A 17,756-nucleotide genomic window follows, 5' to 3' on the forward strand; every position below is an offset into this window, starting at 1 on the left:
CACCCACGTACTATGTACCAGGACCCACTCATATACGTAAGTACTGAAGTTAGTGAGGTCGACGCTGCTACTGCTTCATTGTGTCACTTTCCTGTGAATTTGCTCATACCCTTTCAACGTTTCATTCTAATTTTCTTTATAAGTATATATCTTTCATTATCATCAAATTTACAAATGTATTTAGTCAGGAAACTTCCCTGTAGCCTCTTTGGTCATGATAATTTTCATCTGTATTTATTTTGATGTAAATAATGGGCTTTAGGGAGTACTACATAAACAGCTCTTTGAACTCAGATCTATAACTATTTCAGAATGAATTTTGAATTTTATTGTTAATAAAGAGCTACAGTGATCTGATTGCAAGTACCATGTATATTTTTCTCTTTTTGTATCTTAGTTTAAAACAATGTGTTTATGTTCATTTCAGCCCGTGAATGTGAATTTTACGCAGACAATTCTTTGCATGATTTGCCCAATTTCTTTAGTATATCACAATATGTTGACAAATTAATGAATTTTTCAACAGATGATAAACTTATAGGACAAGCTGGGTGATCTGATTAATCGTATTCTTAAAAAAAAAAAAAAATATTACCGTTTACGGTTTCTTCCTCTTGCGAGACAAACTCAAATGTCACAAATGCACAATAATTCAGTGAAAGGTTGAGATTCATATGGTGTATATCATAGATCAAACCCCCATTGTCATAACACTCAGAAAATAAGAAAGTGTTTAATTTTTTCTTGAAAGACAGTTCCAGTCCTTCTGACAAGTGGGGGCTTACTGAACAGTTTTAGAGCGGCAAATTTAATAGTCTAAAGCCAAAATTTTGGGGTTGCGCGTTATCTCCCCTGTATATTAGAAACCACAGTGTGTCGATCCGTTTTATCGGTTTTATATCGGCAACAGTATGATAAAATAAAGTTCACTTAGTTAACATTCTCTTTTCGCCATATCAATGTCACATAAAATGAATATCAGTTCCGAATAATTTTGTTGTTTCAAATACTCGAAGGTTTCATAAAACTCCGAGTGAACCGGAAGCCATTTAAAAATAGTTCACGCACAATTGTAATGAAAGCCGCACCAAGATCGGTCATTTCTGATAGATCATTTATAACAGACCTTGTAGCTTAGAGCAGTTTCTATACGAATGTTGCAGAGTCGCTGACTGATCTGATCATCCGGCGGTAAATCATTTATAGTAGGTTTCGCCTGGTATATGATTATCTGGCCAAGAAACATATTTTAGCGTCTTGGACATGCCATAGGCTGTCGTGTAGCTTTTAAAATATAAGTATATTAAATTTCTTAATGAAGTAATTTTCAATTCACACGGGTTAGCTGGCGCGCAAAGTTCATCGGACTGCGCTTAGTTCTGCGCTTTTATTTCAGGCTTCGAGCAGCCAATCAACGACGAGTTACAACTTCAGCCACTGGCTCCCTAGTCCTCAGGTCCAGGCAGCCAAATTTGAAAACATTGAGAGACGGCGGAATATTCAATATTTGGTACTGCTGTGTATGTAAGTGAAACGTGTCTTTTTACTTTTGCATGACAAATGTCGATGATTGAAGCGTTAAACGGTAAGAGTATTAGCGCAAGGATCGCTTTATTTGGGACGAGCGAGACTAAATAAGTAGGCAGCTGTGATCTGTACCTATTGTGCCCATCTCCTGAGTATGTTCAAACTCGGTCCGAGTTAAAGACCTAGTTAAAACGTATGTTTTTATGAAAGATGTTACTGTTTTGCTTCCAAGGTTTTTATGGCATATTTTTTCAACCAGACCGGTTACTGTTTTTCTTCTGACACGAGCTACACAGGCATAGGCTTATGAAAGACTAGTAGATAACATTACCGTTGTTTGCATAGGCCTGACAGGGGGATTAACCGGGACGATTAAACTCTAGAATGGCATTCTTGAAAATTATTTATTTTTGATTTTATAGGCTAATGCATTTAATTTAGGCATATTGCTTTTGGTTTAGGTTAACCCTGCCTTTGTAGTGACATGGGCTCTTGCTTCCAGAGTAGGTTAGTTTAGACAGACCTTCACCTGTCACCTCGGATCTTTGATGTCAAACAAATAGGCTACTGATACTATTGGTTTTACCCTATTGGTCTATAAAGTGATCACAGGTACTAGATACCTATGTCGGCCCCGAGGAAATAAGAACGATAGACCTTTATTCAGGAGCAGTAATCCTGACCAATTCCTTTGTGAAGGTGGTCGTTTTCCTTGTGGGCACTTCATGTCTTCACAATTTTACAATGGGAATGAGAAAATTACAAGGAGTACAAAACAGAGCTGCCACATTATCAAAAAGGGATATGTTCCCATGATAGAATAATCCCAGCTCTAATTGAGCTACATTGGCTCCCAGTAAAAGCAAAAATAGAATGCTAGGTATAGCCTAGGGGGAAACACCACCTTGGATCCATCGTCATCGGGTGGATCAGCCTTATTCACTTGATATTTAATTGGTAAAACAAGAATACAATTACAACTTGAAGCATATACCATTCAAAAGATTGAAGTTTCGTCAACATAATGTGATATATGAAAGCGCCATATGAACTACCTAAAATACGCATGTGAGGTCTTCGTAAAATATGTTTTCAAGGCAGTTTTTAAATCCAATATGGCGTCGACCGACTGAGGTGCCGTTCGTAACCGGCATTGATCCAACGTCCTTCCCAGTCTTCCCAGTGCTCATTTGAACAATATTAGCGTATATATGTAACTTTTATTGATCTTACTCAAGATTGCAGTTGTAATCAGCACAATAAAACAACATTTTGTTGCCTATATTAGTAAAAGTATGAAACTTCTTATTCCCGGGGTCATGGTTTGAACTGAAATTCATTTTACCTTTTAATCGGTGGTTTTATCCTTACTGCCATCATGAATGAAACTCCACAGTGCTTATTTGATTGTAATTAATTCTCTCCAAATTGCACTTGAACTACGTTGCTGTTCCTGGTTCTTAAGCGTTCACTCCGCAAACACAGTTGCAGACCGCACACGACTACACCATTTATGAGGTGCAAAGCTTTATTTTTGCAACCTGGTTCAACAGGAAACTGGATATACTCTGTTCGGTGGTTCCGGATCCTCTGGCGTTAGTGGAGGATGCGTTCCAACATCCCTGGGACAACCTGGAGGTGTAAGCCTTCCCACCGTTTTGTTTGATCCATCAAGTCCTGAACAGGTTGATGAGTTCACGGGGTCTTAGGATGACTTTGGTACCCCCTCTGTGGCCGCAGGCGGAATGGTTTCTGGATCTGCTGTTGTTGTTGTCGGAGGTACCGAGAGAAATTCCCCCTTGGCCGCATCTCCTGTGTCAGCCACATGTAGAAAGGTTCCACCAGTCAGTAGAATCCCTGTCTCTTCACAGTTGGAGGCCATCAAGTATTACCTTCGAGCGGGAGGCTTTTCTCAAGAGTACAGCAGGGCATATGTCCAGCAGTCTCAGAAGGTTGACCTCTGCAGTTTACCAAGGCAAATGGGCAATTTACTGTGAGTGGTGACTAAAAAGGGTTTTTCTCCACCCGGAACCTCTATTCACCACATAGCAGACTTTTTGACCCTCCTCAGAGATAAGAAAGGTCTGTGTTTCTGCCATTAGAGGCTACAGGGCAGCTCTGAGTTTAGTGTTATGTCTTAGAGGTATTGACATCTCCTCATCCTGGGAACTTTCCTGGCTAGTTAAAGGGTTTGAGCAAATGAGTTCTCCGAGAGAGCTGAAGCCCCCGATGTGGGATGTTTCCTTGGTCCTGAAAAGTTTCACTAAAGCTCCATATGAGCCTTTGTGTCGTTCGTCAGATAGGGACTTGACACTCAAAACGGTTTTCCTCCTGGCCTTGGTGTCTTCGAAGAGAGTGGGGGAGCAGCATGGTTTGAGCTATGATGTGAAGCACACCAGGGGTTGGGGGTCATTGTCTGAATTTGTCCTGGAATTTGTGGCTGAGACCCAGAATCCCTCGGTGCACGATGATAGGTTCACCTCCTTTTCCATTCCATCACTGAATAACGTTGTGGGCGATGATTCTCAAGAGCTTTTGTTATGTCCTGTCAGGGCTCTACGTTGCTACCTTAAAAGGACTCTGCTCCTTAGGCCAGGCTGTCGTAAGCTTTTTGTTAGCATGGGGCATATGAAGAAAGAGGTGTCCAAGAATACAATCTTTTTTTGGATGTAGGAAGCCATCAGACAGGCATACTTGACTCTTGATGATTCTGCCGCCACATCTGTGCAAGATAGAGTGCATAACGTTAGGGGTATTGGTCCCTCTCTGGCTTTCAAAAAGAACTTGACAATACATAGAGAGCTGAGCGCTGGTACTTGGTTACGCCAGTCCACGTTCACCTCCTATCTTATGGATGTTGCCCACAGATCTATGGGCACGTTTTCCTTGGGTCCTGTGGTGGCTGCCCAACAGATTGTGTAATGCATCATTGCCCTTAACAGGGCACATTTGTATCTTACCTAAGATGCTTGTGTGGATGAGAGAATGAGGGAGTTGGCTGGTCTCTTTCTTTCTCTTGTACCTTTCCTTCTTCCTTCGGGCGGGTTAAGGAATAGCCACGTCATTCACTGGACTGGTCTGATACAGGTGAGTAAGGTAGTCATACTGATAGTTTGGTCGCTTGGTATGCAAATAACCAACCCTCTGTTCGGTAGCAAATACTCCGCTCCCTGGCAAGAGGGAGTAGGGAGTGTTGACAAACCCTGTTGTGTTGGTTTGTTATTGGACAGTCAAAGTTTCTCTTTAGTTCCCTATACAATGATTCGTCCCATATATCATTGTACATCGCTCAGTGACTGAGTCATTGGATATCAATGTATCTAGCTTCTCACAGGCATTAGTCCCTCTCTGGTAGATATTTCTTCTGGAGCTGGACTGGTAGGTAGGCCCCCAGCCAGTTTAGGAGGTCTGCACCTCCCTCCAAGTATAAGTCTATCCTATTGTTAAGACCGAAGGTTTGTTTGCATATGAACAAATGAAAAATTTTCTAAGACAATTTGTATTTTTCATAGCTACAAACCTGAGGTCTTAACGTTGTACTGCCCACCTCTAGCTGCTCCTATGTCTTACTAAAGACATCCTGGGTTGGGAGAGACTGAACGTTGTAGCGTGGGTGCGTGGTCCATGACCACTTTTCATCAGCAATTTAACTGGATCCAGCTAGGCGCTAGAAAAGTTATCCTATTGTTAAGACCTCAGGTTTGTAGCTATGAAAAATACTAATTGTCTTAGAAAATGTCATTTTTGTACATGAACTTTCCTGTCAGACATATACTTAGCTTACGTCTCTGACGTCACGACAGAATTCAAAACTCGCGGCTAACGCGACAGGTAGGTCAGGTGATCTACCTTACCCGCCGCTGGGAGGCGGGTGTAAGAACCATCATACCTTTCTTGCCAGATTTTTTCTGTCGTCGGTGTCGACCACACCTGTTGTCGGTACCTCTTGACAGTTGGATTCTTTTCTCGTTTTCGCCCTGGATTGTTTCTACGGACTTTTGGTGAAGTACCCGATCTTTTGGCCTGGCATTCGCGATTTGTGGACAGTTATTGGACTTTTCTTTGGATTTTTCTTTGGATTTTTCTTGGATTCATGATGTCTGATGTTGATACTAAGAAAACTGCTATGTTTAGAGTTTGTTGTATGACTTAGTAAGGTGAGGCTACCGAAAGCTGCGGTAGACCCTCACACGGTATGTTTGAAGTGTAGAGGGAATGAATGCACCTTTAATAACCCTTGTAATGAATGTGAAAAAGCTGAATGAGGATGAATGGAAGTCTTTGTCTTCCTACTTGAGGAAGCTTGAAAAGGATAAAGTTAGGAAAGCTTCTTCCAGGAGCAGTAGTAGATCTCGTATTAGCGAGTTGGATGTAGATAATCCTATTTTAGAAGTAGCTTCCTTTGTCAGTTTCAGCTCCTGCTCCCTGCACCGAAGCCGAAGATACGCCTTCGGAAGTGGCCTCAATGAAAGCCACCATTCGCAGTATGGAGAGGAAAATCAAGCAACTAGAAGGTAGAGTGATTCCAATAGTGATTTGTGCAGTGAACCCAGTGCAGTGGAGGGTGCGTCTGATCGGCTCCCTAATGCTTCCAGGCCTAGACCTCTTCCAGACTCCCAGTCCCAGTGGAGGAGGAAAGTCGAAAGCTGCAGGAAGGTTAGGGAGCATCCCCAACGGTCAGGCGTCCCCTCGGTAGTTCCTCGTTGATTGTTCCCAGGCTACCTTGGATCGCGCCAAGAGAGAAATTTTGCGCCAGTGCTTTCTCGTCGGTCGCCTTCGCCTTCTCCTAAAAGAGGATGGAGCTCTTCGGAAGCCTCGCGCCCTTCGAAGAGAGCCTGGAATGCTCCCTGCTACCCGCCCTTCCAGCCCGGAAGTTTTTTTTCGGAAGAGCCTGAGGTGGAAGCGAAGAAGCGTAAGAGATCTCAGGAGTATCGTTCACCGAGCGGAGATCGAGCCTCTTCTCCTGTTCACGAGTTTGTGAATTCTCCTGCAAGGGTGTTGGCTAACCTTCAGGCGCAGATTTCGGCTCTGGCTGGCTCTCTTTGCGGGTCTTCTCGTCGCAGAGAAGGACGTCTCGCTTCCTGTAAAGAAGTCCAGCTCCCCTCTCCTGACTCTCGCTTTTCGACGGAAGAGGCGCGCTCACCTGTGCGTTCGGATTCTCGCAGGAGGCTTTCTGCTTCGGACAAGATCAAATCTGCGTCTAAGCGACATTCGCCTGACAGACAAGTTTCTCCTTCAGACAAGGAGCAAACTGCGCGTAGGAGATCTCACCCTACAGACGCTCTTCTCGAGACAGGATCGCTCCCCTTGACAGGCGCCAAGAGCCTAGTAGGCACTACTCACCTCGTAGCCGCTCCTCGTCTTGCCTCCACTCTCCGGTTGACAAGCGCCCTAAATCGGACAGGCGCCTTTCGCTGGACAGGCGTCAAGAGCTTGTTAGGCGCGTTTCGCCTGGCAGGCGCTCTTCTCCTGACTTTTACTCGCCTCGAGTCAGGCGCCGAGAGCCTAGCAGGCGCTTCTCCCCCCTGGTAGGCGCTCACCTAGTAGGCGCTCGTCGCCAGAGATTCTCTCGCCTCGGTTCAGGCGCCAAGAAAGCCTGGTAGGCGCTTTTCGTATGGCAGGCGCAGTTCGCCTGGTAGCCGCTCTCCTTTGGATAGGCGCCAAGAGCCTGATAGAATTTCTTCTTCAAACAGGCGCTCTGCACCTGACTGCCGCCTGACTCCTATTAGGCTTCAAGGATCTGGGAAACGCACTCCTCCAGACAAGAAGGATGTTGCAAGTAGACACTTGCCTGAAGCATTGTCTCCAAGACGTATACGTCTAACTGCCTCTAGAGACTCCTTTAAGAATAGTCGCGCCTCTAAGGATCAGGAGGGCTCTTTGACTCAGGAGGAACAGGACCCCTCAGAAGAAGAAGGACCAAAAGACGCCTCAGTTTCCTCCTATAAGAAACTAACAGAGTTACTCCTGCAAGAGTTTGGAGATATCCTTTCTCCTGTGGCTCCCCCTTCTCCTCTTTCGTTATTCTCCACTTCGAAGCGTCGAAGGTTTCGTCTTTTTGTCTGTGAAGGAGAAACCTACTGTTTCCATGAAGAGGCGCTGAGAGGTTTTGGGAATGGCTCCTTTCGAAGGAAGAGAAAGGGAAGACGGTTTTTTCTTTCCCTCCGTCTAAACTGACCGCAGATTGGGATTCTGGTACGAATCGGGAGAACCTTTAGGCCTCGCTCTCCCTTCGTCTGCGGACTCGGACTTCTCTTCATTAGTGGATGCTGCTCGTCGTTCCGCCCTCTTGTCCGCCAAGACTACGTGGGGAATGAACGAACTTGACCACTTACTGAAGGGAATGTTCCGAGTCCTGGAAGTTTTCAACTTCCTTGATTGGTCTTTAGGTGTGCTGGCTAATAAGACCAAGACCCCAGATGCTCTGTCTCCTGAAGATCTTAACTGTGTACTCACTTGCATGGATAAAGCAGTGAGAGACGGATCGAGTGAAGTCTCCTCACTGTTTGGAGCTGGAGTGCTTAAGAAATGGTCGGTCTACTGTTCGTTTCTCACGAAGGCAGTGTCTCATGCACAAAGGGCATCGCTCTTGTATGCTCAACTCTCTCCTCTTCTGTTCCCAAGAAAATTATCCAAGATGTCTCGAGTGCCCTTTCAGCTAAGGCTACTCAGGACATGTTTAGCCCAGGCGGCCAGGAAACCTCGCTCTGTCTTCCAACCCAAGACCAAAAGAAAGAGACTCCTCTGAGACAGGAGCCCTTTCGAGGAGGACCCGCTGTCAGAGGTTCTGCAACCAGAGGGACTAGACCTTTTAAGAGAGGTAAAACCTTCTCTAAGTCAGTCAGAGGGAAGAAATAGCAGTCAAGGACTCCAGACATCAGTGGGTGCCAGACTACTGAAATTTGCCGACGTCTGGGCCCAGGGCCCACAGGGGCGGACAATTGGTCCCTATCGATTGTCAGCAAAGGATACCTCATTCCCTTCTCGTCAAGACCACCATTGACGACAACTCCGAGGGAGTTGGTAGCCAAGTACAAGGACCGCCCCATCATGAATCAAGCCCTTTCTCTAGCAGTAGATCTCATGCTAGAGAAGGAGGCTATAGAACTAGTGAAAGATCCCCGCTCTGCGGGCTTTTACAACAGACTTTTCCTAGTTCCGAAGAACTCAGGAGGATGAAGACCGGTGTTGGATGTAAGCGCCCTGAACGTCTTTGTGGAAAAGAGGAAGTTCGCCATGGAGACAACTTCCTCAGTGTTAGCGGCTCTTCGTCCAGGGGACTGGATGGTGTCTCTAGACCTTCAGGACGCTTACTTTCATGTGCCGATCCATCCTTCTTCACGGAAGTATCTACGATTCATGATGGGAGGAAACATCTTCCAATTCAAGGCCTTGTGCTTCGGCCTATCAACTGCACCCCAAGTTTTCACGGGGTTAATGAAAAACGTGGCGCAGTGGCTACATTTGGAGGGAGTGAGGGTGTCGCTTTATCTCGACGACTGGCTAATCAGAGCAGAGTCTCAAGAAAGATGTCTGGAGGACCTTCAAAAGACCCTTACATTGCAAGTTCGCTGGGACTTCTGGTGAACTTCCAGAAGTCTCAATTAATCCCCAGTCAAGAGAGGATCTATCTGGGGATTCGGATAGCTTCTCTGGCTTTTCGGGCTTTTTTCCCGTCGCCAGAGAGGATAGCTCGTTGCTACGAGAAAATAACGACCTTCCTAGAGAAAGATGCATGCACAGCGAGGGAGTGGATGAGTCTGCTGGGGACACTCTCCTCGCTGGAGCAATTCGTTTCTCTAGGAAGGTTGCATCTCAGGCCTCTACAGTTCTTCCTATACCAGAACTGGAGGCGTCTCTCCCTAGATCTGGAGTTCTTCAAGATCTCAAGAGAAATCAAGAGAGACCTTCGGTGGTGGAACGACCCACTTCGATTTGTGGAAGGAATGTCTCTCTACATGCCGAACCCCCAGCCATGTGTTGTTTTCCGACGCATCGGAGGCAGCGGTTGGGGAGCGGCACATTAGGGAATAAGAGAAGTGTCAGGCACCTGGAAGGGGGATCAGGTGTCCTGGCACATCAACAAGAAAGAGTTGATGGCAGTCTGGATGGCATTGAAAGCCTTCGAACCCCACGTCCGGAATGCAGTAGTGCAGGTCAATTCGGACAACACAACAGCCTTGCGTACATCAAGAAACAGGGGGGGACGCACTCCTTCTCCCTGTACGAAACAGCAAGGGATCTTCTGCTGTGGTCTCAAACGAGGAAGATCAGTCTTCTCACCAGATTCGTACAGGGAGAAAGGAACGTCAGGGCCGATCTCCTGAGCAGGAAGAATCAACTCCTGCCTTCCGAGTGGACCCTCCATTCAGAAGTATGCCAAGACCTGTGGAGAAGATGGGGCAGACCTCACATCGATCTCTTTGCAACAGCAAAGAACGCAAGAATCGAACTTTATTGCTCCCGATCTCAGACCCAGGAGCAGTTTCAGTGGATGCGTTTCTCCTAGATTGGACAGGGCTAGACGTCTACGCCCCTTTCCCCCCCTTCAAAGTACTAGGACAAACCCTCAAGAAATTTGCTATCTCGGAGAGGACAAGAATGACGCCTAGTAGCTCCGTTCTGGCCCGCCCAAGATTGGTTCACAGAGGTACTGGAATGGTTGGTGGACTTTCCAAGAGCACTTCCACAAAGACAAGATTTGCTCAAACAACCCCACTTCGACAGGTATCACAGAAACCTCCCCGCTCTCAATCTGACTGGCTTTCGACTGTCAAAAGTCTTGTCAGAGCGAAGGGGTTTTCGACAAAGCTGCTAAGGCTATCGCCTCAGCTAGAAGACCTTCGACCCTTAAAGTCTACCAGTCGAAGTGGGACGTCTTTCGCCGTTGGTGCAGGAACCAGAAGTTTTCCTCTTCCAGTACCTCTGTGACTCAGATAGCAGATTTCCTAGTTTTCCTCAGAGAAAAATGCGGTTTGGCAGTATCTACTATCAAAGGATACCGTAGCATGCTGGCTGCGGTGTTCAGACATAGGAATTTAGATCTTTCGAATAACAAAAAGATCTTCATGATCTATTAAGATCTTTTGAATCTGCCAAGAAAACTCGAACGAAGTTCCAAGTTGGAATCTGGATGTGGTTCTTCGTTTCCTGAGGTCCGCTAGGTTTGAACCACCACATTTAGCCTCCTTCAAAGATCTCACGAGGAAAGCTCTCTCTCATGGCGTTAGCATCTGCTAAAAGGGTTAGTGAGATTCATGCCCTAGAAGGAAGGGTAGGTTTCAAAGGAGATTCCGTGGTTTGTTCCTTCCTTCCTTCGTTTTTAGCAAAAAATGAGAACCCCTCAAATCCTTGGCCAAGGAACTTTGAGGTTCGTGGTTTGTCTGCCCTAGTAGGGGAAGAACCTGAAAGAACCTCTTTTGCCCTGTTAGGAGTTTAAAATACTACCTTCAGAAGAAGAAAACCCTTAAGGGCATTGAGGACAGACTATGGTGCTCTGTAAAGGACCCCAGCAGACCATTGTCGAAAAATGCGCTGTCTTTCTTCATTAGAAGTGTTGTGAAAGAAGCACATAGATCTTGTAAATGAAGAACATTTCAAAAGCTCTTAAAAGTCAAGGCTCCATGAAGTGAGAGCAATAGCCACTTCCTTGGTTCCTTTAAGAAGAATATGTCTCTTCAGAATCTGATGAACAAACTACATTCTGGAGATGTAATTCAGTATTCGCCAACCACTACTAAAAAGACGTCAGTATTACGTATGACGAGTGCTTCGCGTTAGGCCCGTACGTATCGGCGGATTCGGTGCTGGGGCAGGGAGCTGGAACATATCCTTAGTAGTTTTTTCCCTTGTTTTTTTTGGTAATTGAGTTCATATGGTTGTATGAAAAATGATGCAGGTAGGCATCTTTTTTCGTTTCGTAATGCTAATAACGTTAGTTTGGTTAGGTGATCGGATTTGGTTTGAAGCTCCCTGCGTTGGTAGTGGACAGGTTCTGTCATAGAAGAGGGCGAACCCCCATTGACATGATCCGACTTGGATTCTACTAAGTAAGCGGATATCAAGTCCCGTTAGTAGACCCAAAGAGTCTTTTCAGCTGTAGGTCACGCCCTCGCTGTAGCTCTTATGGCTATGCAGACTAATAGACAGTATCTATGAAGTCTTCAGCCTAAACAGGTAAGAACCAAGGTTATGTTTATCCTACAACAGGTGTTGTTTACCTTTTCTTTGTTATTTTCTGTCTTGTACCCTCCACCAAGGGTGTCAATCAGCTAAGTATATGTCTGACAGGAAAGTTCATGTACAAAAATGATATTGTTATTTTACAATAAAGTTTTGTACATACTTACCTGGCAGACATATACTTAGCTTACGTCTCTGACGTCACGACAGAATTCAAAACTCGCGGCTAACGCGACAGGTAGGTCAGGTGATCTACCTTACCCGCCGCTGGGAGGCGGGTGTAAGAACCATCATACCTTTCTTGCCAGATTTTTTCTCTCTTATACCTGTCTCCTGAGGGGAGGCTGGGCGGGCCATCAATCGTATATGTCTGACAGGTAAGTATGTACAAAACTTTATTGTAAAATAACAATATCATATTTCCAAAGTTTTCCAGAGAAATTCTGTATACAGTAGAAATCTTAATCTTGTACAATACTTGCAAGTGCAGTGATGTGATAGAAGAGTAAGGACCATCATATACTCAAATTTTCTTGACCATTATTTGGAAACTATTCCATAATATAATACCTGTTGCTATTGTAGCTTGATGGTTAAGGGTATTGTATATGGTTGACACACTTGGTATCATGTGAGTGTTTTATTGAAAATTACAGTAGCACCTCTGCATAATGAACATTTTGGGGTCTGGCTTTTTAAATAAAAAAATCCATTAAGAAACAAAGACATATATTATGGCTTGCATTTTAACATGTTTCAGATATCTTACAGCTAACAGCAATTCCACAGTTTCTAACCTAAACTAACATGTATGTTACACTTAACTTTCAATTTTAGAGACTTATTTCAGAATATGGCATGAAAAATAATGACAATAATGTAGTTGATAAGTACAGAAGTCTGTTAAGGTGTTGCTGTATACTAATGGTGTTTGGTCATTATGGCCCATGGCCATCCTGTTGTACATAATTCTGAAGTTGGTACTATACCCTTAGAGTTCCAAAGTTAAGCCTCAGACAGAGGTATATGTAGTGTTTTTAGTTTTTTTATTGTAATAAGTTTCTTCATCCATTTAGAGTTTAACCTAGGAGATGGAATTAAAGATCTGCGAATTTAGTGCTGTCATTACATTTTAAAAGGTGTTATACTTTTTTTGTCATTCTGTTGTGATTAATAATATTTATATAATTGCAGAATGGCAAATGAACATAGCAATAAAGTGATCCCCGTACGGGTAGCAGTCAGAATACGGCCTTTAGTCCCAAAGGAAGTAAGAGAGGGCTGTCAGGAATGTATAGATGTCATTGATGGATCTTCTCAGGTAAGAAATTAGGTCTGTTTGGTTTGAAATGTGTACAGTATATTTGTAGTCCTTACATTTTAAGAAAAAAAGGTCAATTTAGCTACTACTGTAAAGTTACTTGTTCCTATGAGAATGTACAAACCATCATCTATTTATTGCAGGAGTATTACTAAGGGCAAGCTGGAATTGGTTGAAACTTGGTCAAGAAGATAACTAAGTGGTAGGTGGGTGATTCTGGGGAACCTCATTTTGTCACTTATCAAGCACTTTATATTTGGCTGTGAGTGAATTAGGACAGTAGCACTGCTATGTTCAAGCTGACCTCAGTTTTCAACCTCTTTCATTCTTTTTATTGCATGTATTTACTGTCTGTGTTCTTTTTCAACATAAGGAAAGTGAGCAATGGAAGGTGTGAAGGATGTAAGGGGTTGTTTTGCCACTGTTTTAGTGTTAACGAGTTTGGTGTTCTGCATTAGTAGGTATTGCAAGGGTTAGGGTGCTGACAGATCTTTGCAGTAGAGAGGTTTAGCAGTAGAGAACGGCCAAAAAATGTCACTTCTAGCTGGAACCCCTTTAATTTCTTTTACTTTCCAAATAATATCACCAGTTTCTTTAAAGGGGATTACTTAAACTCTGATGCTAGCAAATCTTACCTTCTGCTCACTCCTCTGGATTGCAGGGGTGGTAGTTCCACAATATTTAAAGCAACCTGTCTCTCCCTGCTGTTTCTGCTAAGAAACGCAATGCTGTTTAGCCTTCCCATAGCGGTACTCCCTGTATATTACACATAGACTGTTCTTTGATGTTATTTTCTTCTACATATATTCAACTGTAACCAAGGAGAATTAGACTAATGGGCAGCCTATGGTGATGAAAAACTCATGCTTACCATCCTCCTCCATTTTGCCAACAAATTATTTCTTTCTTGTGCAGAAAAAAATATGAATAAGTCAGTGGAGTTCTCTCACAAGAGGTCCTGTAAGATTTTAAATGACCACCTTCCATTTCTTAGGACAGAGTTAACACGTTGACTGCAATTGGCAACTCTGCAAATTGACCCAGTGGGTGATAACTTTAAACCAATATAAAATCAGTAACCAGCAACTTATTGAACTTGTAGTGGGAATTCAGTCTCAATGCAGGTGACTGCACTTTTAGTCATGCTGTAATGGGCTGCTACTTCTCCATGACTTCTGCCCTCTCTTAACATGACTATCACGTCTATTTTCTCCTCAGTACTCATCAACTGTAAGGGCCTCCGACGCTTAGGTTCTTTGCCAGAAGGCTTAGGAGAAGCAGAACGTTTAGAGGCCATTTTAAAGAATAATTTTAGTCCGTAGCAGTGTATACTGCACAGGCAAAAAATGCACAGGCGAGAGACCATTGAACTTACGTACGTACATATTTGGTCAATTGGGTACACATTGTGCAGACTATACATTTTATGAAATGTTTCAAGATGATTTCTAAATATGATATATATGTACATAAAGTGTTTTAGGATGATACTAAAAGTATGCAGACCATATCTAATATACGTAAGACAATGATTACCTATATGTAGAAGGGTACGTATTTTTCTGTCTGCGGCACGCAGTACATGTACATGAATTTTGTTCATGAAACTTACCTGTCAGATATATATATAGCTGTATTCTCTGAAGTCCGACAGAATTTCTAAAACTTACGACACACGTAGTGGGAGTTAGGGTGGTTAGTACCCATTCCCGCCGCTGGGAGGCGGGTATCAGGAACCATTCCCATTTTCTATCAGATTTCTTCTGTCGCCGGTGTCGTAAACACCTGTTTTACACACCTCCGCCTCAGGATTTTGGAAAACTTTTTCATATTGCTTGAGTATCCTCTTGACTGGTTTTTTGATTGGATCGATAGCTTGGCATACGTGATTTGGACTGTTTTTGATTTTGGCTTAGATTTTTCCCTTAAAAATGTCTGGATGTAGTTCTGCTAGCGCCAGGGTGTGCTCGAAAGTGGAATGCAAGGTTAGGCTTCCAAAAGCCTTGGTTGATCCTCACACATTGTGTAAAGGGTGTAGGGGGCAAGAGTGTAGATTTGATTTGCGCTGTAATGAGTGTGAAAGCTTAGATGATTTGCAATGGAAGACGTATGAATCCTACGTTAAGAAGTTAGAACGTGATAGGATTAGGAGGTCTTCCTCAGGAGTAAGTCGGGTAGCAGACAGGGTATTAATGTATCCCCTTCTAACCCTCCTTTAGATTTTGTGTCTCCCTAAGCCGTAGTGTTGCCTTCGGGCCCTCAAGTGGTGTCTGCGGAGGGTAATGCCCTTTCGCTTATTCTTAGATTCATTGAAGACGCTTGAATCTAAAGTGCTTGCCCTTGAAAACAGGCAAAATAAGTGCAGTGATAGTGGCCCTAGTGAAGTGGAGGGGGCGTCAGATCGGCCTTATAGCGCCTCTAGGCTGGGAACCTCTGCCGGACTCCCAGGACTCAGGGAGAGGGCATGTCGAAGGCCGAAGGAGGGTTACGGGGAACCCACCGATCTGGCGTCCCTTCAGCAGTTCCTGTGGACGCTTCCCAGGCTGCTAAGGAGCGTGCTCGAGCACGTATCCTTAAGGATTGTTTCTCGTCTTCCGACGCGTCCTCCCGCGCAAGGGGTGGGAATCTCGATCGGATTCGCGACCTCTGAAGAGGACTCTTCAAGAGCTGGACGCTTCACGTCATGCTATGTCTGAGTGGCATTCTTCTCCGGAAAGCGTAGCTTTTCCGCCCCAGAAAGAAGATATAGGACGGTCATCCGAGCGATGAACGCCCTCGAGCGCCCCAGTCGCTCTAGAGCCAAGCTGTTCCTGGGAGAAGAAGAAGGCGTCCCCTCGCCCCTCTCCTTCTCACAAGCGCAGCTCGTCTCCGCGTAAGGAGACATCTCAGACGGAGATCATCATTGCGATGCAGCGGCAACTGGACGCTTTACTGAAACAGAAGGAGACGGTCCCGCGTCGAACAGGAAAGACAATAGACTACCTATCAAGAGATCTAAGCAGTCTTCTGCACCAATGGCTCCTTTTTCATCCGTCCCCTTCCTTTCTGATATTTCCGCCCTCCTTTAGACGTCGTTCTTTTGCTCCCCCAGGGTTCAGCTAGAGGTGACGGTAGACGCCAAGTAGAGAGAGTTCTCTGCAGGCTCCTCTCCCTTCCCGTAGAGAGGACGCTCGGCGTTCCGACTTCGACGCTTCTGCTGACGACGATTTGCGTTCTGCACCTCTGCGACATGACAGTGTGGACGCTCAAAAAACGTTTTGTTAGTCGGGGCATTGGATCATTTGTTCTTTTCGCTGGACGTTCGGAAGGACGCTTCGCGGGACGGTAGAAGAGTCTCTTTGATGGATTCGCTGGACGCTGATTTGGACGCTCGAGAGAACGCTACATTGGACGCTCAGATGGACGCTCGTAGACGTTCTAGTAAGACCTCTGTGGACGCGAATGTGGAAGTTCGCTGTCACTCGGATTGTGGTTCCCGAGACTTTGGCACGTTCGCCTCTAAAAGTGACCTCCTGATCCTGTTACTGTTAAGGATCGTTACCCTCGTCTTCTTTCATCGTTCAGATAGGAGACTTGGAGCTAAAGGACTTCTGCCTCTTCCTTCGGACTTGCACTCGGGTAGGGAAGAAGGAGAACTTAGCGGTTCTTCGGAGGATGTTGATGATGATCAACCTGCTACGTCTGCCTCGTCAGATTATCAAGTTTTGGCACGACTTCTTCGTGATTCGTTTGGCGATACTTTCAGCCAGCTGCTCCTCCTTCTCCTCCTTCTCAGTTTTCGTCGTCGAAGACAAGTAAGTCTCCAGGTTTCGTGAAGATGAAGACGTCGTTATCTACGAAAAGAGCTTTCCCGAAGGTAAACGCCTGGATGGAGTCTAGGAAAGCAAAAGGAAGAACTACTTTCGCCCTGCCTCCGCTAGACTTAGCGGTAAGGCAGGGATGTGGTATGAGACAGGCGAGGAATTAGGATTGAAGGTTCCTACGTCGGCTCAAGGTGATTTCGCCAGCGTGGTGGATGCCTCAAGGAGGGCCCTTTTAGCATCGGCTAAGGTTTCTTGGACGACTTCCGAACTGGACCATCTTTTGAAGGGACTATTTAGGTCCTTAGAAGTTTTCAACTTTTTAGATTGGTGTCTTGGAGCCTTAGACAACCAATCTCGTAAGCCAGACTCGATCAGCTTGGGGGAGCTGTCCAGTGTATTGTCATGCATGGACAAGGCCGTCAGGGATGGCTCAGAGGAGTTAGCCTCTCATTTTTTCAGCAGGGGTTCTTAAGAAAAGGTCGCTTTATTGCACTTCGCGGCTAAGTCTGTCTCTCCCGCTCAGAGGACAGAACGTTTTGTATGCTCCCTTCTCGAGTCATCTCTTCCCCCAAGCTATGGTGAAGGATCTGGCAGTGAGTCTGCAGGAGAAAGCCACACAAGACCTGTTGGCTCAGTCTTCGAGACGTCCGGCTGGCCCTTCAACGTCGTCAGGAACGCAACAGTTTAGAAAGCAGAAGCCCTTTCGTGGAGGGACTTCCGCTAGATCGTCTCCTCGAGGAAGAAGCCTTCCTAGAGGTAGAGCCCCTTCCAAGTCTAGGGGTAAGAAGTGAGAGATCGTGCCTTCAGTCACCGGTAGGAGCCAGGCTGCAGTTTGTTTGCAGAAGCCTGGAGAGTAAGAGAGGGCGACACCTGGTCTCTCGACGTCATAGAGAAGGGTTACAAGATCCCTTTCATAAAGCCGC

At 45.1% G+C, this 17,756-nt stretch overlaps 1 protein-coding gene across 1 annotated transcript in view; it reads left to right on the top strand.

Moving 5' to 3' along the window:
• Nucleotides 1-1,401: 1,401 nt before the first annotated feature.
• Nucleotides 1,402-17,756, top strand: part of LOC135211133 (chromosome-associated kinesin KIF4A-like) — a 214,569-nt gene continuing 198,214 nt past the window's right edge. The window contains 2 exon segments of the mRNA XM_064244278.1: nt 1,402-1,524; nt 12,904-13,030. Coding sequence (XP_064100348.1) covers nt 12,905-13,030 — 126 coding nt within the window. The 5' untranslated portion in view covers nt 1,402-1,524; nt 12,904.

This window comes from Macrobrachium nipponense, chromosome 4 (assembly GCF_015104395.2).
Source record: "Macrobrachium nipponense isolate FS-2020 chromosome 4, ASM1510439v2, whole genome shotgun sequence".
Taxonomy (NCBI): domain Eukaryota; kingdom Metazoa; phylum Arthropoda; class Malacostraca; order Decapoda; family Palaemonidae; genus Macrobrachium; species Macrobrachium nipponense.